The sequence below is a fragment of the Schistocerca gregaria genome, chromosome 4, assembly GCF_023897955.1.
Source record: "Schistocerca gregaria isolate iqSchGreg1 chromosome 4, iqSchGreg1.2, whole genome shotgun sequence".
Lineage (NCBI taxonomy): Eukaryota > Metazoa > Arthropoda > Insecta > Orthoptera > Acrididae > Schistocerca > Schistocerca gregaria.
Window position 1 is genome coordinate 249991829 of NC_064923.1, and position 25920 is coordinate 250017748.

At 39.0% G+C, this 25920-nt stretch overlaps 1 protein-coding gene across 1 annotated transcript in view; it reads left to right on the forward strand.

Annotated features, from left to right (window-relative positions):
• LOC126268053 (laminin subunit alpha) overlaps nt 1-25920 on the forward strand; it is a 380289-nt gene that overhangs the window by 297139 nt on the left and 57230 nt on the right. Inside the window, exons 41-44 of the mRNA XM_049973485.1 lie at nt 7293-7480; nt 19270-19481; nt 22068-22221; nt 22409-22592. Of these exons, the coding sequence (XP_049829442.1) occupies nt 7293-7480; nt 19270-19481; nt 22068-22221; nt 22409-22592 (738 nt within the window). The remainder of the gene's footprint in view (nt 1-7292; nt 7481-19269; nt 19482-22067; nt 22222-22408; nt 22593-25920) is intronic.

Below are 25920 nucleotides of genomic sequence, written 5' to 3' on the forward strand. Positions count from 1 at the left end.
ATGCAACACAGGTGTCGTGGCAGTGCAGCTAGTTGTACAGAACCTGGTGCCCTAAATTCTTTCATCTGATAGTTATAATCGCTTTTATTCCTACTGATCCCACTTCATCCCTCATGATGACGTACTTTAGCATTTTATTTTCACACCTACCCGTGCCACATGAACTTGTGATCCTCTGCATTACCCATCTTCCCTTCCCCTCTCTTCCCTTATTGCAAACACAGATGAACACTCCTATACCTCATCATTCATTTTCTCTCAAGTTTCTGTTCATTCTTAGCATATTTGAGCATATTTTTGTGTGGTTTCACACATTTTTACATATTTTAAGGTATCTGTGCATATTTTTACATATCTGTATGTATTTTTGCATATCTGTGCATGTTTCTGTTTGTCTTTATGTATTTTCATGTGTCTTTTCTCTTATCCAGTTCCTCCCACAACCATCTACATCTATTTACCCCAAGTCTGCATCATTTTCATTTCCTTTACACCATTATTGCCACACTGGACCCCTGATCCATCTTTCTGTACCAGTTCAGAAAAGTGTCCCTTTCCCTGGCTAAAACTGAGTCCCACTTCCTAGTTTTCAAAAGCTGCCTAAACCACAGAATCCCCCCAAATATCATAACCATAAAGATTTCTTTCTCTGGATCCCACCCCTCCTTTCATAGTGACCTTCACCTTTTCAGATTCTGCCAATCCCTGGCTCTTACATACCAGGTACTGCAAAAACATATCTCCATGACACAGGCATCTCAGAACCACTCCTGCCTCCTCCACAAGATACTACTACTGTGCAATCCCTGCTTCATACATCGCAACTCTGAAATTAAATCCTTTGCTCTTCAGCACCTGGAGCAGCATTCCAGACACCACCTCCATAAATTATCCAACCTGCTGACATTGTACTGCTGCCTCGGGGGCTACTATTCAACCCCTATCCTAGCCACAGTGTTCCTCAGTGTACACCGCACCTAGCTCCTAAACCTTGCCTAGTTGCCCTTTTCAACTTGCCACATCTCCCAAAATTCCCTAGTAACTCTCCATCAAATCCAGAGCCAAAACATTCCCATAACACTGTTGTTAACCTTTCCGCCAAAAACCCTCAGCCCTATAAAAGTTTCAGTCCTACCCAAAGACCTCACCTTTAGCCCTACACCCAAATCTCACCATGCTGGACTTTTCAAAGACCTACTCACTTTCTGTCAATCCTTGCAGTGAAAGTGCTTCTTTGCTGTTAATCCCTCCAACAAAACCCACCCTAATTCCACCACTGAACCATGGCTCTTACAGTTACACGGTCCAATCACGATCTCCCCCCCCCCCCCTATCTAACCACCCACTGGTCACCTTCCAGGAATGGAATTTCATACCTTCAAATTAGCTTCACCATCCTTCACCAGGTCCCTTCCTCAGAACACCAACCTTTCAGTAGAAGAAAGAATAGTAATTCACAACCTCAAAGCAAATCCTGATCTAATCATTCTACCTGCAGACAAAGGTTCCACCATTGTTTTTATGAATCACAGTGACTACCTGGCAGAAGGCCTCCACCAATTATGTGACTCCTCCATCTACAAACTCTGCCAGAAATATCCCATCCCAGATGTCCAACACAACCTCCAATTCCTGCTTAAAGCTTTAGGCCCTTACCAGAACCTCTCCCCTGAATCCATTTCCCTCGACACCCACCTTCTACATGCTCCCTAAAATCCCCATCCCTAGCCCTTTATTTCCTACTTATTGCTGTTGACACCATCTCCCTATACACCAGCAGCCCTTTTGCCCAAGGTCTTACTGCTATTGAACACTGTCCCTCAGATTACAAACCCACTACCCAGTCCTCATACATCTTACAAACTTTATCCTAATGCACAACTATTTCTCCTTTGAAGGAAAGGAGTCCAAACAATCCCATGGTACAGCCCTGGGCACCCACATGGCACCTTCCTGTACCATCATGTTAATGGGCCATCAAGAGGAGACCTTCCTATCAACCAAAATGCCCAACCCCTAGCCTGGTTCATGTCAATTGATGATATCTTCATGTTCTGGACTCAGGGCCAAGACCCTATCTTCGTCCCTTCACAACCTCAACACCTACTCTCCCATCCACTTCACCTAGTCCTCCTCAACCCAGTGTGCTACCTTCATAGACATTGACCCCCTCCTCTCTGATGGCTCCATCCGTAAGTCTGTCCGCTTTAAACCTGTCAACCACCAACAGTACCTGCAGTTGAACAGCTGTCATCTCTTTCACACCACAAAATCTCACGTATACAACTTGGCCACCCACAGATGGTGTATCAGCAATGCTCAGTATCCTGAGGATCTGACCAAACGCTTCACAGACAGGCACTTCACCTAGATGTGATCTCCGATGCCATTTCCCCTCACACCCCTAATCCTCCCACAACTCCCAAGAACCAGCCACAAAGGACTGCTCCCTTCATCACTCAAGACCACAGGAACAACTGAAACACATCCTTCCTTTGACCACCTATTATCATTCCCTGAAATGAGGGACATCCTAACAAAGGTCCTTTCCACCCCTCCTAAAGTGATGTTTCATCACCCAGCCAACCTCCACAACATCCTAGCCCATCCCTATGCCACTCCAATCCCAATCCCTTGCCACAAGGATTGTATCCTTGTGGAAGGCCCAGGTGCAAGATCTCCCCAATCCACCCACCTAGCATGTCCTATTCCAGTACTGTCGCAGGAGTATCCTATCCCATCAGGGACCTGTGAAAGCAGCCATGTCATATACCAACTCTGCTACAATCATTGTACAGCTTTTTACAGTGGTATGACTACTAACCAGCTGTCCACTCGAATGAATGGCCATTGCCAAACTGTGGCTAAGAGCAAAGTAGACCAGTGTGTGGCACAACATGCAGCTGTACATATTATGCTTGAATTCAATGGCTGCTTTGCTACTAGAGCCATCTGTACCCTCCCCAGCACCACTGCATAGATGGGAATTATCCTTCCAACACAATCTCCGCTCCTATAACTATCCTGGCCTCAACCACAGTAACATATTGTCCCCACATCCTACATCCATCAGTTTCCACACCTGTCCTATCATGTCTTCCTGATTCTCATCTTCCACACCATTTCTTTGCTGCCATTTGCCTGTGTGTGATCCCATCTTTCCCTGCTCCTCTCCTTTTTCACTCCTCTCCTTTTTAGCTCATTTTTTCTCCATCTGCCCCACAACCTCCTGATGCTGTGTCTGTTGGCATTCTAGCCCCTGCGTGCTTCACCAGACAGCATTTGTTTCTCCTCCCCGCTCCTACTATCTCTTCCCCTTCCCCTCCCCCTCCCACTCCAGACTGCTGCTTGCATCCCACATGATAGTTGCATTCCAGCCTGTGCTGCTGGAGTTGGCAGTCATGTGTGCATGAGGTGTCTTTGCTCGTGTGTGTAAATGGTGTTTGTTTCTGTTTTGATGATGAAGGCTGTGTCCAAAAGTTTATGTATGTGTCTTTTAGCTCTACCTGCCAGCAACTTAACGTGTCTTCTTTATGGTAAGTAACAACCTATCTTTTCCTTTATTTTTAAGATATTTGTACCTGAATTTTCCATTGTTTCATATTTGCCTTAGTTCTTTGATAGATTACAAATTTTAGAATAGTGATGACAGAAAGTATGACCAGACAAGTATTTGAACCATTGTCCTCCCAAATGCAAGTCCTCCCAAATGCATGCTAACCATTGCACCACCTTGCTCGTTACAGGGTGACTGAGTATTGGACTGGATTTTTGAATGAATTCAGGACTTCCTTGCAGACATAATTCAGCATGTCATTTTTAGTGGAACAAAATTGAAGAACATAAAGACTTACTTCAATATGATTTACTGGATAATGTTGGAAGCTCCATGAGACAATCCACAGATGAGGCATTTGCATTTAGGGAGGTAGGGATAATATGAGGGTAGATCGGAAAGTGATGTACAATAATTTTATTGCCAAAATTTGTAATAGATGACAAAACAATAAAGTCACAAATTAACTTACATATTTTATCTATTTGCAAAATGGTCACCAATGTTCTCAACACATTTCTCACATTGTGGTCCCAGATTCAATATGCCCTGTTTGTAGAAGTCTGTTTGGTTGGAATAAAGACATCTGTGGACTGCTGATTTCACTTTCGCATCAGTTGGGAAGCATTTGCTGGCTAGTAATTTCTTCATGGGACCAAACAGATGAAAGTCCAGTGGTGCAAGGTCCAAATGTAAGGTGGACGCTGGAGCACCTCCCACCCAAATTCAGCAATTTTCTCACACATGAGATCAGGAGCATGGAGGTGAACATTCTCATGAAGATGTTCAACTTTGACAGCATTAATGTTGTGCCATTTGTCATGAAGGCACCATGCAACTTAACCAAAGTTTTTAATGCAGGCTGCAGCATTCACAGTGGTCCAGTGTTCAGCAAAGACCATCAAAAACACACCATTCATGTCCTAGAACACTGTCAAAAGAATTCCCTAGCAGATTGAGTCACTTTGAATTTTTTTCATACTGGGGAACCAGCATGTTTCCACTCCACAGAGGTGTGCTTGGTTTTAGGCATGTGGTGGTATGCCCATGACTCATCACCAGTGATGATTCCTTTCGAGAAGTCATGCCATTCAGTGGCATAATGAATGAAGTGATCTAAGCCTCTCATCATTTGCTGGCCCCTGTGGATGTCTGTCAGGTTCTTAGGTTCCCAGTGCGCACTAACTTCACGAAATTTCAATATGTCATAAACAATATTGTACATTGCACCACAGGAAATGTTGAACTACTGCAACAAGATTTGCAGTTGCACAGGCTGGCTCTTCAAAACTTCTGCCTCAGTGGCTCCGATGCTCTGCAGGGTTGCAGCTGTTACTAGCTGCCCGGAGTGTGGCAAATCACTGATGTTTATAGGGCTCTCTTGAACGTATGCATACCACCTGAAGACATTGCTAAAGCCCATAAAGTTGTCCCCATGGAGGCCATGAAAGCCCCTGTGAATTTCACTCAATTTATTCCCTTTGGCCCACAAATATCAAATTACAATTCACTGCTCTTCACGAGTTAAGGACAATGATATGTGCGTCCTGTTTGTTTCATAGTTGAGGCTTCTCTCTCTGGAGCTGCACATGAAAACAAAATATCCCCTGTAGCTCAAGCTTCAAACTATATTGTTATGAAATGTCAACATTCCAGCTGCAATACGAGGGAAGGAAAACATTATTGAGTGTTACTTTGCAATCTTCTATTGTACAAAATTGTAGTGAATTGCACGAAGACTTCCAGAGGATTGGTTATTGGTGCCGGGAATTTCAGTTGAACGTGAATGCAACTAAATGTAATGTATTGAGTATATAAGGGTGAAAAATCCACTACTGTTTGATTACACTATTGGTGGCAAATCGAAACAATTTGTAGAAAAGCAATTTCAGACTAAGATCCATTGGAAGAATTTAAAATCATTATTGTTGCATAATATTAGAGAACTGTAATTCATCCATGAAAGCAGTGGCTTACAAAACACTTGTCCAGCCAATTTTAGAATATTGATCATTATTCTGGAATCCTCACAAAGTGGATTAATAGTGGAGATAGTGAAGATACATGATAATTTATCCTGTATGAGAGCATTACTTGTTGTCAACAGTGAGGTCCTTAGAGGTGGAAGAGTGTTTTGGAGATGCTCAAGAAACCCCAGTTTCAGTTGCTACAAAATAAGCATTTATGCATCACAGAAACTTTTATTATTGAAATTCTGAAAGTATGCTCCAGGAGAAGTAGGGTGACATATTACTTACTTTCACATATGGTTTTCAAAATGACCACAATGATAAAATCAGAAAAATCAGAGCTAATATGGAGGTTTACCAACAATCATTCTTTCCCTTGTGAATTATGTATGGAATAGGAATGTGGGAAAAATATAGTACTACTAGAAATATCATCTGCTACACACCATAAAGAGACATGTGGAATATAGATGTGATGCCTCACTACCCTAAATCAAAACTTTTAATACAGACTCATTATAATCATTTCTTTTCAGACACATCAGAAACATGTATAAAGCCATATTTAATTTACCATAAGTGCTCCAGTCAAATTTACTCATCTGTGTATCTCTTTTTCTGCCATCCAGTTATTGTCTTCTAGTGCCTTATGTACAAAAGCTCTAAGGTTTCATTGTTATAATGTGTTCATTGTATATCATTTTGATGTTATTATAATTGATTTTCATACACCCACCTGGATAGCCATGCCTGTTGAAGTATTTTCTAGGACAGGGAAGTGCTTTGGTCATGGATCAAATCTACTTGACAGATTTGCTTACTTTTGCGTACACACATTTGTGCTGGTGGGCAGTAATGTGGTGTTGACAGAAGGGCATTCTTCTGCCCCTTAAATTAACCGTACCAAATCCATTGATAACCATGCTGACACTGCATCAGTACAGGCTTTTACACCCTAATGAAAGGTAACTAATACAGTGGACAAAAGATGCTTGAAATTCTATAGACACATTTACAGAATGGGTATCAAGAAACTGAAATGCTATTCAGCATTATAAGTTCAAGCAATATCACTGTTAAATGGCTCTAAAATAATAATAATAATAATAATAATAAAGTCATCGGAGTACTGAAAGGTTCAAACACTCTCTTTAAATGGGCAAAATGTAAAAAGGAAGACTAAGAACAACATTGAAAATTGCTACTATGTTCTGTGGTGGATAACTAGTGAATGGCTGCAGAAAGATATAAAATGTGTTGTACACTGCTGATGCCAACATATCTTAGAATGCTCTTCGCTGTGCTGCTAAAGCACAGTTATCTTGTAGGCAAATCTACGGAAGAATAAGTTTTTCAGTATGATGGGAAACATCACAACAGGGCTAAATATTTTTTCCACTAAAACTAATAAAAGTCAATGTAACATTCATTGTCTTCTGTTTGAGTAGCTTCTACCTCAGCCTGAGATGGACAGCCAGTGCTAGTTTGGCAGGATTATTGTGAGACCTCTCAAGGCAGCCTCACCAAGAGAAATGGGACTGTACTCACTGACACAGTAGCTGTCAGTGAGCATTCCATGAGTGAGAGAAAGCATTTAGGAGACAATGGAGAGAGCAGTTGTATATGTAAATTAGAATTTTATGTTTTTCACCATTTATACCTGCCAACTTAGGAATGCGAGAGTCAAGAGAAATAGTTAAGTGAAATTGTTGTTCTCACTTTAGGTGCATAATTATATTGTACTCATGTGCGTAATTTAATTTCAGTCAAATGGTCTTGGTGAACGAACTGCTCTGTCACAAACTCGTTCCACGGAATTGCTTGAAGAAGCCAGGCAAACGCTCGATAAGGCTCAGGGAGAACTCGAACCACAACTTGAAGATGCCAAAGACCGCCTGGATGTAATTGATGGCCTCAACAAACATATAGAATCAGTGCTGAGCAATGTCAATAAGTAAGTTTTCTTTATGTTCTTTGCTGGATTTGTAGTGTATACTTTTGAGTCCTTCTTGTATACCTTCACATGTTCTACATCCATGAAGGCCCTCCTTCGTGATGGGATCTACTACACTGGTGAATGAGGAAGTGACTGAGAAAATGAGTAAATCATTGTGAATTTAAAGTATCGCTTTCACACAAACATTTATTAGTTGCACGAACTGAGACAGCAACAAATTGTAAGTTTTGTATTGCTGCACATTTTATAATACAGCTTCATAGCTAAATAAAGCAATTGGCCTGTACGAGTAGGACTCATGCTCTGAGGGTTTCATATGAACTTAATTATATATATATGGACAGCTCATTCATTCTGGAAATCAAGATCCTGACAATCAGCATTGATACTGGCAAGATATTCACCCCAATATTCTTTTCATATGCTATAATTACAAATTAACAATTTTCTGATTTTTTTCGGTACTTGTGCTGTAAAACCTTTGTTTGTGCAAAATTTCATGATTCTATGTCTAGTGGAAGTACCCTTTAGGTTTTAATGAATGGGTTTGCAAGTATAAAAAGATTTGACATAGATAGCACAAATTTTGATTTCATTGAATTAGAAGCTTCACTTTTTTACATCTTTGAGGGACTGTAGGCCTCAATACAATATACACACATCAAAAAACGTTTTGCATTACCCTCTACTTACAACGGTCGGCCGACCGTTGTTAGTTGAGCTGCAGTCATGTGTCAAATAGTTTTATCTTGTGACTTCAGTTTTATATGTCTGATGAAATCGAATGGCATGAGAGCAGCTGTTTTTAATTTTTATTTCTGCAACAATATCCAAATGATTTATACATGTTAAGCTGCATTCAGACCCGATTATGGCACCTTTAGTGTGTTGAAACCGGTCATCTAGTAAACAGTGTTTAAGCGATCTCGGCCTTCGAATTATTTCTACAACAGAGTGATCACTTCACAACACAACCTTTCAGTCACTGTGAAACACATCTTTCACCAGGGCCTTGATTATCTAGCATTATACCCTGAAATGAGAGAGAGGCATCATATGCAAGATCCTTTCCGCCCCTCCTAAAGTAGTGTTCCATCACCCAGTCAACCTCCACAACATATTAGTCCATCCTTATGCCACTCGCAATCCCAACACCTTGCCACAAGAATCGTATCCCCTTAGAACACCCAGGTGCAAGATCTGCCAAATCCACCCAACCAGCATTTCTATTCCGTCCTGTCACAGCTGATCCTACTACATCACAGGCCCGTGAAAGCAGCCATATTACATACCATCTCTGCTGCAATCATTGCACTGCTTTTGGTGTTGGTATGACTACCAACCAGCCATCCATCAGGTTGAATGGCCACTGCCAAACTATGCTCAAGAGCAAGGTAGACCACCCTCTGGCACAACATGCAGCTGTACATATTTTCATGTAGACTTTGCTTCTTTGTCTAGAGTTCCAAATGGTACTATGTAGTGTGGTATGAAAACTTTTAGAAAGCTCCAATCTAACATAAAGCAAGTAACTGGGAATCCCTACTAGTTTGAAAGAAAATTAAAAACATGTCTCATAAGCTTCTCTTATTACGAGTCATCTGGATATCTAAATCCAGGGATAGTAGAAATTCTGTTAGCTACATAGCAAACAGAAGTGTTTGTTATAAAGCTACATGACTCTGAAGGCCAAATAAAACAAACAAATAAAGCTACATGACAAGTAAAATAGTAATGTACTGTATCTAGGATTTAGTATTTACAGGTGTAAGAAAATATTTTCTTTAAAATACCATTATAATCTAGTAAGTTTTTTGCTACCAACAGCAGGTAAACAACAGCTATATAATAAAACTGAGAAGACAGCTTTTTTTGTTTCAAGGTAGTAGCTTTCTTACTGATTTACTCTATTAAATTTAATAGTGTAAGTGAGAGTAGAACTAACCAGTACAGTGAAATTTCATTATTAATACAGTATATAGTTTAAGCTTACATTATTTCTTTGTGTCTTATTAAGGCATACTTTGATTTGTTCCACATACGTGCAAGTTATCCTTCTTGATGTGCTCTGTGATACAAGAGGAATGAACTGACAGATGGACACTAACCTTTTTTTGAATTTCACATTACAATACTGGTTTACAAAATCCAATGGTTTTAACTGTTCCATTAATATACCAGAGAACATAGGATGTCTTGGCAAAGTGTCTGTCGTATTCTTCCAGTTGCTGTCCAACAGCAAAGAGATCGCATCATCTGACACTATGAAAGTCCACCTCAGATGTAAAAGATGAAACTGTGGTGTCATAATTTTCCCATAACATCTCCAGTAACAAAGAAAAAACACATTTGCAGAAATAAGTTTCATAAACACTTTAAAATATTAAAATGTATGGATGTCAGCAGCACTAATTTGTGACATTACAGCACTCTATATGTAAATTATTTTAACCTCTTGTGTTGCGGTTGTCAGTACATCTAACCCTTAAAAGGCTTGTAATAGGATGATAAGAGTTGGTGTGCACCCCAAATATGTGCAATTTGTAACTCTTGAGTGTTAGAGACAAGTGTAGAAATTTATGTTTGTGTGTTCAGACAGAATTTCTGTTTCATATTGAGAATGAGCACCATAAAAATTCATACAAAAGTTCATGACATCTCTTCTGTTCAGTCTCTCTATGGTTTAGGCAGTGATGCTTTCTTTTCACTGGGGATATGACATCTGACAATGTGATATACGTAGTTTCCTAGTTTCCATCTCAATGAAAGGAAACTTGTAAGCTGTCAGTGTTCAAATATTTTATGTCTGTTTCTTTTATGCTCATCAGATGTAAAATAATATCAGGTACATAGCCCATGTTTATCTTTTCCTATAACTTGGTGCTGTAGATTCTTATATTGAGAAATACATCATTAGATTCACATAGATATAAATATTCTCACCATACATGCTATTTTGTAATTCTTGATAAACAGATAACTGTGTCACAAAAGTTGACATGGGAACCACACGTCAAACATTTATCTGCCAGACTTTCAAGAGTTATCTATTTAATTAGAAACTTATATTAAAAACAAAGATTCCAAGACTTACCAAGTGGGAAAGCACTGGCAGACAGGGACAATGAACAAAACACACAAACACACACACAGAATTACTAGCTTTCGCAACCGATGGTTGCTTCTTAAGGAAGGAGAGGGAAAGACGAAAGGATGTGGGTTTTAAGGGAGAGGGTAAGGAGTCATTCCAATCCCGGGAGCGGAAAGACTTCCCTTAGGGGAAAAAAAGGACAGGTGTACACACACACACACACACACACGCACACACACACACACACACACACACACATCCATCCGCACATACACAGACACAAGCAGACATATTTGGCCTTTAAATATGTCTGCTTGTGTCTGTGTATGTGCGGATGGATGTGTGTGTGTGTGTGTGTGTGTGTGTGTGTGTGTGTGTGTGTGTGTGTGTGCGAGTGTACACCTGTCCTTTTTTCCCCCTAAGGGAAGTCTTTCCGCTCCCGGGATTAGAATGACTCCTTACCCTCTCCCTTAAAACCCACATCCTTTCGTCTTTCCCTCTCCTTCCTGAAGAAGCAACCATCGGTTGCGAAAGCTAGTAATTCTGTGTGTGTGTTTGTGTGTTTTGTTCATTGTGCCTGTCTGCCGGCGCTTTCCCACTTGGTAAGTCTTGGAATCTTTGTTTTTAATATATTTTTCCCATGTGGAAGTTTCTTTCTATTTTATTTACATCATCATTAATTAGAAACTTAAAAAGACATGTCCCTAATAGTTATATAAGTTCAGTATATTTTGCTTTCTTTCAAAGTATCATATCATATGGAATCTTATTGCGGGGCAATAGCAGTCACGTAAAGGGCATTCTACTTTTACAAAAAAAATTAGTAAGAATAATAACCGACTCAGGTAAGTTAGAACACTGTAAACCTTTGTTTGTTAAATTGCAATGCCTGACGGTGATAAACTTGTACATCTTTAATGTTCTTAAGAAGGAATGTACATAGCCATAGCACCAGGAACAAATCATGTTTAGATGTACCATATCAAAGACTATCCAAGTCACAGAATTCATATTTAGTTCTTGGACTTGTTGTACAATAAGTTAAGTATAGATTTAAAAGAGTTACCTGTCAATATCTTCAAAGCTAAGTTGTACAGAATACAAGTAAATAATCCTTTCTACACAGCAGATTAATTTTTTGAAACTGAAAATACTGTCTTTCAACACTGTATCTAGCGGATGCCCTTATGTAATCCAAACTAAATTGTATTTAGTAGTTAATGTTGAAAATGTAAGTTATCTTGACGTTGTCTATTGCTTTATGAGATGTATGACAATAAAATTTGATTGATTCATTTGTCCATGCAAAGGATTTTGTCTGAAATTTTAATTATTGCCCATATTGCTAAGATCCAAAAGTATTTTGGTGGGGGACACAAAAATGAACAAGTTTGTTGACACCAAGGTTATCAGATTTCAGTCATACCAACTCACCACTAGTGGATGTTGAAGAATTTCTCTACATGTGTCACTTCTGTTCATATTGCCTCCTATTGGATCAATATGTTCATGATCTTCACTGCAGTTGCCATCACGTGTGCCTGAATCCTCACTTGAAGCTGGTTGAAAACCACTGCCACCATCAGAAAATTCCCTTAAAACCTTTCCTATTCTGTGTCTGGTTGTGACAAACTGTCAGTAGATGTTAACTTACTTTACAAGTTCAAAAACCATCCTACCACCATTAACTAATTTATGAGGATAAATAACCGCAAGTAACAATAAATTTCAGCAAATCAGATACAATGAAAAATGAGCAGTGACTAATGTAGGTGCAGCAAACACAGAGACTGAATTGTTAAACATGCTTCCAAGATTACAAGTTAGTATTGATTATTGACAACTTGTCTTGCAGGTGGCATCGGAGAAGAACATTGTACTCTGTATCATGACTATTGTTATAACATCAGGTTGAACACATATATTTCAAAACGACACAACACATATAAGTCACTGACCAATTTGACAAAGCAAGACATGTGATCACTGTAACATTCAAATGAGTACTGAGTCCAAGTCTAGCGGCCGCTGGCTGGCTGGCCTCTTAGGTAGCGCAGCTGCTGCATGGCTGGCAGACAGCGCCGCATGTAGAGGACGCGTGTAATTGCGCAGTGGCACTTTGAATGATCGGCGAGTCACAACACTTTTCCCCTCTTTGAAATTTTTTCACTGGCCCCTTGCACCAATCTGCCCATTGTGGCAAGTCCAATTGATATAACAGGAGACATGGGTAATGTGTCAACATCCGTTGGAGAAGGAGGCACGTAGATTGGCTCCGACAGATGATGGTCATCCGGTTCCTGCATGGGCACGTCTCCTGGTGGCGTCCGTTCTTGTACTGGCACCGAGATGATGGTGAGAGGGCTGCGTTATGAGTAATGAGAGACGCCAAGGTCCCGAGCGTCCGGTAGAGCTGAAGGTGGTGTAGCAGCCTTCGGAATAGGTGTTGCCAGCACACGAGGCGGAAGCTGGTCCGAATGACGTACTGCAACACCTGTGTTCATCTGGATTTCATACAGGTGTTGGCCTCGGTGTTGTAAGATGCAGCCCGGACTCCATTTTGGCTGCCTGCCATATCCCCATACCCAGACAAGTTGTTGGCGGTGAACTGGCCAAGCGAAGGCACCCGCGGCCGTGAGGTGGAAGGCCGCATAAGATGAAGTAGCGTGCAGGGCTGTTAGCCAAATAAGAGCTCAGCCGGGCTGTGGTCGCCCATGGGGGTGAAACGGTAAGAAGCCAGAAACTGGAGAAGCGTATCATTAGCAGCAGAAGAAGTCAGGAGTTTCCGCATCTGAACCTTAAATGTGCGGACCAGTTGTTGAGCCTCACCGTTTGATTGTGGATGGAACGGAGGGGCCGTGACATACATAACGCCGTGACAAGCACAAAAATCCGCGAATTCAGAAGGGGTAAATTGCAGACCATTATCAGTAACAAGAATAGAGGGAAGACCTTCCAAAGAAAAAATTCGGGCGAGAGCACTTGTGGTTGCCGCGGTGGTAGGTGACGTGCAACGGACAATGAAAGGAAAGTTAGAGTAGGCGTCAATTATGAGAAGCCAATAAGTACCTAAAAAAGGACCCACAAAGTCAGCATGAATGGGCTCCCATGGTGTCTCAGGTGAAAGGCATGGTGACAAAGATGACTTCAGGGTGGTGGCCTGTGATGCACAAGGGCTGCAGGCAGCGACCATGTGTGCTATTTCAGAGTCAATGCCAGGCCAGTACACATGACGGAATGCCAGAGAATTTGTGAGAGACAGCCCAGTGCCCTTGGTGAAGGAGGTGCAAGACCAAAGCACACAAAGACGCAGTTACCACAACACAAGGTGAAGCATTGTCGGTGGAAAGGAGGATAACACCATCCCTAGCCATGAGGCGCTAACGCAAAGCGTAGTAGTTCCGCAAAGAGTCAGAAGTCTTAGCGGACGGATGATCCAGCCAACCCTTCTCAATACAGCGTAAAACCTGGGAGAGGGTAGAATCAGAACCATAGCCACCGCCAGCCGGTCCCCTGTGATGGGGAATCCGTCCACAACCCTTTGCTCGGCAACATCCAGATGGAAACACAAAAGTTCGTCCTTATCGAATGCCAGATCAGGACCCATGCGAAGGCGAGACAGTGCATCAGCGTTCGCATGTTGAGCCGTCGACCAGAAATGAATCTCATAATTGAAACGAGACAAGTAAAGAGCCCAACACTGGAGGTGGTGTGCAGCCTTGTTGGGAAGTGACGATGATGGATGAAACAAGGAAACAAGCGGCTTGTGATCCATAACAAGATGAAATTTGGATCCATATAGAAAAACACCGAACTTATGAAGAGAAAAATAAGGGCCAAAGCTTCTGTTTCAATTTGAGAATACTTTTGTTGGGCGTCCGTGAGCGTTTTGGAGGCATAAGCAATGGGTTGTTCAGAGCCGTCTGAAAAATGGTGCGCAAGGACTACACCGACCCCGTATTGAGAGGCATCCGTGGCAAGAACAAGATGTTGGCCAGGTCAATAAGTAGCCAGGCACAGGGCCAGTTTCAGCAAAGTCTTCAATTTCTGGAAAGCCGCATCGTTTGACACGGACCAGTGAAAAGGCACGTTTTTATGCAACAGGCAATGCAACAGCTGAGCCACTGATGCAGCAGACGGTAAAAACTTGTGATAGTATGCTATTTTCCCCAAGAAGGCCTGCAGTTCCTTAACAGATGTAGAGCGAGGAAGGGCATCAATCGCAGTGACAGTTTGCTGAAGTGGACGAATACCATCCCGAGACAGTTGAAACCCCAAGTACATGATAGATGCCTGAAAAAATTGTGATTTCTGAAGATTACACTTAAGACCAGCAGTCTGTAAGACATGAAAAAGTGTGTGGAGGTTCTGAAGATGTTCTTCAGTGGTGGAGCCAGTGACAACAATGTCATCCATGTAATTTATACACCCAGTGACAGGGAGCAATAATTGTTCCAAAAATCGCTGAAAGAGCGCAGGAGTGCTGGCAACCCCGAATGGTAGAGGCCGAAAGGCGTGTTAAGGACCAGAAACTGCCGGGCTGCAGCATCGAGAGGAAGTTAATTATAAGCTTCTGACAGGTCAATTTTAGAAAAGTACTGGGCTCCTGCAAGTTTAGTGAACAATTCTTCAGGTTGGGGCATAGGGTAAGTGTTGATGAGGCATTGCTCATTTACAGTGGCTTTAAAATCGCCACAGAGACGAATGTCACCATTGGGCTTAGCAACGACAACGACAGGAGAGGACCACTCACTGGAAGTGACAGGAAGCAAGACCCCTATCATGAAGGTCCACAGGAATAGGCCGAGTCCGAAAAAACTTAGGCCGAGCAGTGGGTTTGAGTGTGATATGAGCTTCAAAGTCGTTTGCATGGCCTAACTCAGGAGAAAAAAGGGATGAAAATGTCGTTGACAAGGAATCCAATTGAGCATAAGGAATAGCATCAGAGACGATATTGGCAGAGTCGTCTATGGAGAACCCAAAAACGCGAAAGGCATTGAAACCGAAAAGATTCTCTGCGGTACTCTGGTCGACCACAAATATGGGAACAGTGCGGATGACAGATTTGTAAGATACCTCAGCATTAAATTGTCCCAAGAGAGAAATCTTATGTTTATTACACGTCTGTAATTGCTGAGTGACAGGTGATAGGAGTGGAGAACTCAACTGAAAATACATCTGCAAATTAATTATAGTGGCAGCAGAACCGGCATCCACCTACATGCGAACATCCCGACCAAGGATTTGGACAGTGAGGAATAACTTCCCTGCAAGGGAAGAAGTGCAATTGACAGACAACACAGAAACAGAATCAGCGTCATGTTCATGAACATCATGTATGTGGTCGGATTTGTAAATGGAAGACACATGACCTTTCTTTTAGCAATTGTGACACACAGCCCAGCGTTGGGGACAATGCTTGTGTGAATGTTTCGTAAAACACCTTGGACATGAAGGAAGTTGCCGGGGGTTTTGCTGCAGTTTCTAAGAGTTCGTCAACAGTGCACAGAGGTTGTATTTCCCCAACGTCACCCCACGCCTCTATTTGCGCCCCAGCAGTGTGAGAAATTTCAAAAGACTGCGCGATGGATAGAACTTCATCTAGAGTCGGATTTGCCAATTGAAGGGCATGTTGCCGAACTTCTTTGTTGGGCACCGGCCGGATAATAGCATCCCATACCATGGAATCGGCATAGGATTCTTTGTGAACTTCAGTAACAAATTGACACTTTCTACTGAGGCCGTGAAGTTCAGCAGCCCAAGCGTGGTAGGATTGATGCAGTTGTTTTCGACAATAATAAAAGTCAACACGAGAGGCTACCACATGCGTTTGCTTTTGAAAATAAACAGACAGAAGTGAGCACATTTCAGCAAAGGACAAAGATGCAGGATCTTTCAAAGGAGCCAATTGCGACAGCAACTGATACATTTGAGTGAAGTCCAGGAAAGGAACAGAGATTTACATGTTTGTTTGTCTGTGACATGAAATGCCAAGAAGTGCTGTCGAAGACGTTCTTCATAATCAGACCAGTCTTCCACCGTCTCGTCATAAAAAGGAAAAGGAGGTATAGACAACGATGAGAAACGCCCCACATTTGATGCCGTGACGAAATCGCGAATCGCTGATGTTAGAAGCATTTGCTGTTCAATGAGACCTTGCAATAGTTGCTCGACAGTAGCCATGAAAACCTGCGGATCATCGATGAAAAGGAAAAATCCACTACCTCGTTGGCAATTGTTATAACGTCAAGTTGAACACATATTTCAAAATGACAAAACACACATAAGTCACTGAGCAAGTTGACAAAGCAAGACATGTGAACACTGTCACATTCGAATGAGCACTGAGTCCAAGTCTAGTGGCCGCTGCCTGGCTGGCCGCTTAGGTGGCACAGCTGCTGCATGGCTGGCAGACAGCGCTGCATGTAGAGGACGTGCGTAATTGCGCGGAGGCACTTTGAATGATCAGCAAGTCACAACAACTATTAAGTTGATACACAGATCTTATTTTGATGCAAAAATTATTGTTATTATCTTATTATTTTCAATGGTGTAAATGAACTGGAAATGAGATTAGCAATAAAACTGTGTGAAACACTTAATAGTGGTGTTATATTCCCCATTTTGCCCATGGTAGCTGACACATTAATTACTTTTCCATAAAATGCATTCATACTGAGCATTGTGATATGAAATTTGTTGTTAGTACAAAAATCTGAAATTTATCATTAAAAAATTCTGAAATGCTAGTCATTTATGATGAATTATAAATCTTTGATTATTTTATTCATGATGACATCTATATTTATACCTATACTCTGCAAACCACTGTGAAGTCTTTGGCAGAGGATACATCCAATTGTACCAATTACTAGGGCTTCTTCTTGTTCTATTCATGTGTGAAATATATGAAGAATAATTGCTTAAATGCCTCTGTGTCCACTGTAATTAGTCTAACCTCATCTTTGCAGTCTCTGTGGGAGTAATACATAGGGTGATGTAATGTATTCCTATAGAAATCACTTGAAGTTGGTTCTAGAAACTTTCTGAGCAGGTTTTCATGGGATAGTTTGCATCTAACTTCAAGCATGTACCTGCTCAGTTCTTTCAGCACCTTTTTGACACTCTCCCATGGGTTGAACAACTGCTTGACCATTCATGTTGCCTTTCTTTATATTCATTCAATATCCTCTGTTGATCCTATTTTGTATGGATCACATACTACCGAGAAATATTATAGGATTGGTTACATGAGTGTTTTGTGTGCAGTCTCCTTTGTAGACTGTATGAAATTCCCCAGTATTCAATCAGTGAACTGCACTCTGCCATCTCTTTTTCCTATGACTAAGACTTTGTCATCTTACTATTTCATATTCCTACAAATTGTGTGAGTTGACCGATTCCAACGGATGCTCAGTGATATTATTTTCATAGGGTACTACGCATTTTTATTTTGTGAAGTTCACTATCTCACATTTCATATCATTAAGAACTTAGCAGATTGAAGGATATGTGGGGAGGAAACAGAATCATCCATCTTTCATAAGACATAATTTTACGGGTCATTGATAAATGAAAAAATGCTAAATACTTGTAAGTTATGCTACAACTTGCCTATTATTCTTATATAGCAAAAGTAGCCAAACCCAGTGACCTTAGTCATATTTTCAAGTTTAATTTCTCATCATTATAGACTTTCAAAAATTTACAACAGTTTACCTTGCTAATGATTTCTGTTCCTCTTCTTCTTATCATCCTCAACTTGAAAGTTGGTAGGCTTGACCATACTGCCCCTTTCTTGATGCTAGTCTGTTGATGCTCTCGTATCCTGTGCTAACTTTAATTTAATCCCTGAACTTTTGTCTCTATCATCCTCCCTCTCTTCTTCCTTCCACAATTACATGAATCATATTTGATAATTACATGAATCATGGTTGAGGAGGTGACTGACTGTGTTGTTCCTCATAGTGATAACTGACTATCATGATCTTGTCAGCACTTTGTCATTTGAGTGCTTGTTGGTCTGTGGTATCTTCAGTATTCTCCTCAAACACTATCTCTCAAAAGCTTGCAGTCTTATTTTCTGCCTTCTACACCATTCAGGATTCTGCCACATCCATATATGTCCTCAAGATGTCACTGGAAATCTCAGTTTGTGATATTAAATCTTTAAAAAAATGGTGTGAATGTTTAGAAATTATTATCTTTGTTCTGAAATCCAGATTGGACTAAAAATTTAATTAGTGAAAAACGTAACAACAGACCTTGAGACAGTGTTCAGAAAACACTGTGAGTTGGGAATGACTGGAAATTATTGATTCTTGTACATCACACCTTAGCCTACTTAAGTAGAAGCCTTTTTAAGGTCATTACATATTTTATGCATTGTAATTAGTATTTTGTAATTAAGTATCTGAGCTCAAACGAACACATGTGACAGGGATTGATATTTCTGAAAATAATGCAAAATGAGATGATAGTGTGTTTTATATGGTATTTTTTCTTTCTAGCAATCCAGTCTGTTTGCAGTGTAAAAACATAACCTAAACTTGCATTGTGAATTGCGTTTTTTCCTATAATGGAAATTTGGTAGTTGTGTATTTTTTCATTCAATAGGTCTGCTTTCATATTTTGGCATAACAGTTAGTATATTTGTTCTACTTTGTGAATTTGAATTAATTTGTTTCCCTTTTAGCGAATTAACCAGGATACCAGTCCAAGAAACAGTTGAGAGTTACGCATCACAAGCCATACAGAATGCAAAAGATGCTAATGCAACAGCACAGAATACTTTGAGCACCATCTCAAGAATTATAAATCAACTACCAGAAGATGTGACAGTATCACAACAGCTTCCAAGAGATGCTGATTCTGCAATGAAGGCTGTGAATCAAGCTAATCTCAATGGTAAGTTGGTAGATTTGAGCAAAATTACTTGTCTATTGCTATGATTTGCTTAAAGTATGAAGTATTATTATCCAAAATTTTACGTTAGATCATATGTTACAGTGGATCATGAGAAAGAATGCCTCTCAGTGTTTATTGGTGTCACTGTAATTAAACAGGCTGCACTTGCCCAACAGACCTAACCAGATTAAACCAGCATTGAATGCTGCAGATCATTCACATAGACTGCCCTTTACTGATAAAAGAAGCAATGATGTTGCTAGTCTATATTTTAAAGAGCCATATATCATAACGAGTGAGAGTGATATAAAATGTTTTTCATAATGAAGTATCAGATTTGTTTCTGTGTTGTTTATTTTAATTTAATATTTTGACCTTACCCCAATGTCAAGCAAGCTAACATTGTTAGTACAGTGGTATTTGCATGTAAGTCCACAGACATCTTTCCAAAGGAGGGAGGGGGAGTCTAGAGTCTAAAATTTCCACTTTTGATATAAGTGAGTTGTTCAGGTTGGAGACATGTCACATCATAAGAACTGAATTTTCTAGACGACACTAAAACATATAATATGCCAGAGAATTGATGGTTATTGACTCAGTATAAAAATAAAAACTCAGCTCTCCAGAATTCAGAGAGGGAAGGGATGGGCTCAGTGCACCCTCTTGCAGCCCCCCAACAACACCCCTTGTGGGTGGGCACGGACGGGTGTCTGACCATGATGGAGTAATTAATTCTAATTCTGGTACATTCAGAAATTTTCATTTCCAGTGTTTGGTCATCAAAAGGTCACAGTTTTAAAGAAACCAATAAGAAGTAAAACAAATGTGCAAAAAATAGTGATAAAGATAGAATTGGTAATATTAAAATTTGGGCCCTGATAGACAATTAAGAAGTAAGGTAGGTTGCAAGGAAAGTATTTTATGAGAACACAGGACCTGAAAATGCAATTTTAGCTCTTTTTGTTGTAGATACACTATGTTATAATTGACCTTAAAAATGTATGCCATTTATTGTATTTACTTTATACATTTCCATCAGAGGAACTTCACTGGAGACACAATTATATTGGTGATTGTCTGATGAGTGTCCAGAAATAATTGTCTAACATTGTTTCACTCTACTTGGCCTTGTACCTTTCCTCTATGAACAAAATTTCTCAGTAGAAGTGTTCTGTACGTTCATTCTTGAGCAGTGCAACAGCTTTGGGAAAGAATTCCTAGCACTTCATTAATGGAACTCCAAGCTAACTTCTCATTATTTGTGAGAATATATTGAGATGTCCATCTTTAGATGAATTGTGTGCTAGCAGTTATCAAGACTCCTACTTAACTTAGAAAAGAATGTGAGATCTCTTCCCAGAAATCCACTTAAGACCTTGTTATTTTATGCTACTGTGAGGAACCATTTAATTAGATTCTGCATCTTTTTATAACTGTTTTGGAGAAGTTGGAACAGCATGGTATTTTCAACTTGACTTATCACTGGATGAAACTTAGTATGATTGGAATATACAGTTAAGGTACATGAGTCACCAATTTAATTGCAATCATTTGTTAAGATACATCATGATCGATGATTTTTTTGAGTGAAATACTATGTTTTGGAGGAGTTATGCAAAAGTGACAATTTTTGTATCATTTGATGGTTCTTATCAGATCGTGGGAATGTCTCTCATCATGTGGATTTGAGGCAAAAAATATTATGCAGTTTATACAAAAGAAGATTGTTCTGGTCTTCATATACGTAGCCAAGTGTATACAGACAGAAACAGTGCTTTAGTGCATCTCTCAACAAAGTGAGTGCAGATTGTACATTACACTCCTCCCTACCCCTTTCCTGTTGCTATTCAGTCAGGCTAAAGGTAGAATACAATTAACAAAGATACATCCAGCATATTTCCTGAGTGTATAACATGCCATTTACTACATGTGGGATGTCATAGGCAATTTTAGATAACTCAGAGTGAAGCTTAGCTTTAAGTGGATTAATTGATAATTATATACCCCTTTCCCCCCTCCCGACCCCTTCCCCCATCGTTCCACCCACTATCCAAATATTTTCCAGAAAAGAGCTTACTGATGTCTACATGACCAGTCTGGTGGGTGTAGTATTGGGAATTATATTAATCATGTAGTCTTATGATAATTGGCACTTGTTTATGATTAGAATACTAATTTCAATCTTAATGATGAATTGGACTGTACAGTGGGTTACAAGAAGTGAAATTGTGTCACATTGCTTTGTTGGGTCTTCTTTACTTTAACATAAACCATACTTTTTTTAGCCACCCATATCATTTGCCACAAATGTCAAATAATTACATGAAAGACACCTTGTAGGTTGTTATGTTATCACAATCAGGGTTCCTAGAAATGTGTAACACATGTTTTCTCCCATGTTGAAGATTTTGAATATTGTGTTTCTTGCTGTATATGTGTGTTGAGACAACTGGAGACACATTTGCTTATAAAAAGAGTAATTTCAGATTTTCCATGATAATTGTAGTTACTTAATTTTATATGCTATCTTTTCATCAAAACATTTGCTTACATTTGTTGAAAAAGGGAATTTTTTGTACTCCACAGTGGAGCAGGTAACTACAGTAGTGCCAAATATAAAAAGTCTCATGGCTGCTGTTGGAGAAAGACAGAACTTAACAGCCAAGGCCAGTAGTGATATTGGAAGAAAGATAGAAGAACTTAAACGACAGGTGGCATTGGCAAGGGATCATGTCAACAGGTAGACATACTAGAGGTTTTGTTTCTTAACTATAAAATACAAAAAGCAGGAAATTTTGTTTGCAAAAGTGAATTCTGTTATCTTTGTCTTTTGTTTCATATTATCAGTAACCAATTAAGTGTAGTTGCTTGGTATCAAAATTATTTTTGTGTCTTCATTTAATATATTTTTGATAATTTACTTACAGGATAGATGTTGGTGCAACATTTCAACACGATTCAATACTGGAACTAAAAAACCCTGAGAGTTTACCTCACCTAGGAACATCCACTCATGTTTCAATGTATTTCAACACTGACAAACCAAATGGTTTCCTTTTTTACATGGGAAATGAAGTTGGTACAAGCCGAAGAATTAGACGAGCAAAGACAGTAAGCATTTTAATTTGTTTCTTTGATACCATTCTTCCTCCAAGATCCACAGGCTTATGTAACATTTAAGAAAGGAAAAAGAAATGTGGTACAATTGTGGTTTTACTTTTTCTTTCTTTTCTGTGTGAAGGAAAACTGTATGCTTATAAGAATACAAATTTTAAAAATGTACCAAGTATATGTAGGAAAGTCATGTTTCACAAGCCATGAGTGGAATTTTTTAGATATAAGAGACAAATTGTTTTAATTTTAACTTAATAGTTCTTTTTAAAATTTGTATTGAGTCTCAGAAACCAGATCATTACAAAAATCTGAATTGTTGAACTATTATATCTATAGGTGGTTACAAAGGAATATTACATTTTCTGCCACATTAAAGCTTTGATTTTATGCTTGCATGATTGAATTGGTGTAACATTCCACTGGCAAAGATTTGTGTCAGAATCACATTTTTAAACTGTCAGATAGTTTCATCATAATGTATACCTAATCCCTATGTGACAGTTAATAGAAAACTGGCTCATGCACTAAGATTTATGCACAAATTTAATTATGTATATAGATAGTTTATCCATTATGAGAATTGAGTGTGTCGATGATTTTTGCCTGTTAATGAAATTGATACTGGTAAGATATCAATCCCAGGGATTCCAAGACTTTTGAGAATGTTTTTATTTCAATTCTGAAGTCGGATAACAAATGACAAATGAAGCAGTTTTTTGTGTGATGTAATTGTAGATTAACAGTCTCAGATTTTTTCCTTTACTTGTACTGTGAAAGCCTTTCTTCTTGCTAAACTTCAGGATTCCATATCACAGGAAGTAACCGATATGTTTTAATGAATGCGTTGGTGAGTATCAAAATATGTGACATAATGGCCATATCTTGTGACTGTATTTACTTAGAAGTTAATGTTTATTATACCATCAAGGGACCATGGATATCAGTATGTGACATAAATTCCAAGTTGATATTTCTATCTTTTCTGAGAAGAAGGTATCTTAACAAATGGATAGGCAGACAGACAATCAATAACAAATGAGAAGAAGTTTTGTTTTCATGTGATATGATTGTAAATTAACAATTAACAAATTTCAGATTTTTCCAATTGTTTTTATGTGATACCTTGCTTCTTGCCAAATTTGATTATTCTAGGACAATGGGAAGTACCCTACAGGTTTTGATGAATGAGTTTGCAACTATCAAAATACTTGTGATAAGTGGCCATTTCTTTATATTACATTAACTTAGAAGCTAATATTTGTTATGCCAACAAGTGACCATTGACCTAAATATGCGACTTACATTTCAACTTGATGTGTCTACCTGTTTCTGAGAAATGGGAATCGTCAAACAGACGGACAGGCAGACTGGCAGTCTAGTAACAAATGGCAATTTTTTTCCTCGTGATATAATTACAAATTAACAATGTTCTGATTTTTTTCTTTGGTTATAGTGTGAGACCTTGCTTCTTGCCTAATATCATGATTCTAGGTCAACCAGAAGTACCCTATAGGTTTCAGTGGCTGAGTTTCTTAGAATCAAAGTAAAGCTTGTGACATAAATGACCATATGTTTTGATTGCAGTAACTTATGACATTCATTTTTTACACCACCAAGGGACCGTAGACCATAGTATGTGGCACAATTTTCAACTTGATATGTCTACCCATTCCTGAGAGAATGGGTTTTGAGCAGTCTAACAGACAGAGAGACAGATGGACAATAAAGTGACACTATAAGGGTTCCATTTTTACAAGTTTAATTACAGAACCATAAAAAAGAGCCACATTAAGCAAGCCATATTCCACCATTACACTATCTTTCTCTTAATTTCAGTTCAGGAAGGATAAGTGGAAAAGCTTCTGTATAGTGTAGAAAATAAGAAGTTTTTGACTCAATGTTGAAAAACGTGACAGAAAATCAGAGTGTAATGTGTGTTGGTCACAAGCCTATTAGAGATTGAATACAAGAACAGAAAACACAAAAATAGCAGAGACAACCTGTTGCATCATTTTAAAATGAATTTTCCAGCCATTCACCTAACCTATTTTGGCAAAATCGGATAAAATCAAATTTGGATGGATAGATAATTTTTTATTCAGCAGTGACTTCAATATAGAAGTGTCAAAATGTGACAAGCAAGTGTCAAGAACTTTTTTCAATGTCTTAAGGTCATTAAATTTATTCTGTACAAATAAAAATGCTACTCATAAGGAATCCTGCTTAGATAATGCTCTTGTTAACTTTTTTAGTGAGATTTTTTCTGTTAGTCATGCAGACAGATGTTTCTCTGATCATGAATCATTGCTCCTCACACTTTGGTGCAAACTGTTAGGTCATATCAGTAATATAACCCACATTGAAAATGAGGTGACTTGGGTAGGAGGTCAGAAAGATGAATTTGGGAACTTGTTTGCTGATAGACAGGACTTTTTGTATGAAACACAGCTTGGATAAACTGATGTTGAAACTGTGTTTGACAGATTCTTTAGCAAATATATTGAAGTGTGGTGCACTTGTTCACCCTAAGAAAAACTTAAGTTTAAATGTAAGCCAAAAACAAACATTAGGGAACAAATGTTGTTATTGTCAAAGGCATATAAAAACAACTGTGAGGGTGACACTAAACAAGTTGGTATAGATTATGGGAAGTATCTGAAGTATAAATTTTTTTACAAAACTAAGTTGCTTAATGAGGGAAAATTAGCATATGGAAATTTTGTAGAAACTGCACCAAACAAGTGCAAAACAGCATGAAAGATTTTCACACAAGAACAGTTCCCCAACCACACTCAGGAAGTATCACTTGAACCAGATCAACTGAATGAGTTCTTTGTGACTCTAGTGAAAGAAATTGGAAACAGAATAAACTTAGGCAACACATGTGCAAGTGAACTACTTGGTGAGCAGCTGCCAGTGAAACAGTCTTTTTCAGTGGAAAATTATGATATCCACAGATGTAGCAAAAGCAGTTAAAAATTCTCCAATTCTAAAACTATGGGTAATTACTGGTTATTCAACTACATTATCAAGAAAACTATTCATTTTATCTGTGAACCTTTAGCCTGTATTTTTAACAAATATCTTTCGTTCGGAGTTTTCCCTACATCATTAAAAATTTCAAAACTTATACCAATTTTTAGAAAAGGAGACTAAAAATCTCCAAAAAAATTATTACCCAGTTCAATAGTTCTTTAAATTTTGAAAATATTTGAAACTCATATATAAACTATTAAGTGATTATTTTGAAGAAAATAATCTCCTTTCAAACAAACTCTTTGGTTCCTTATGAGGAAAAAATACCTTCTCAGCAGGTCTTGACATT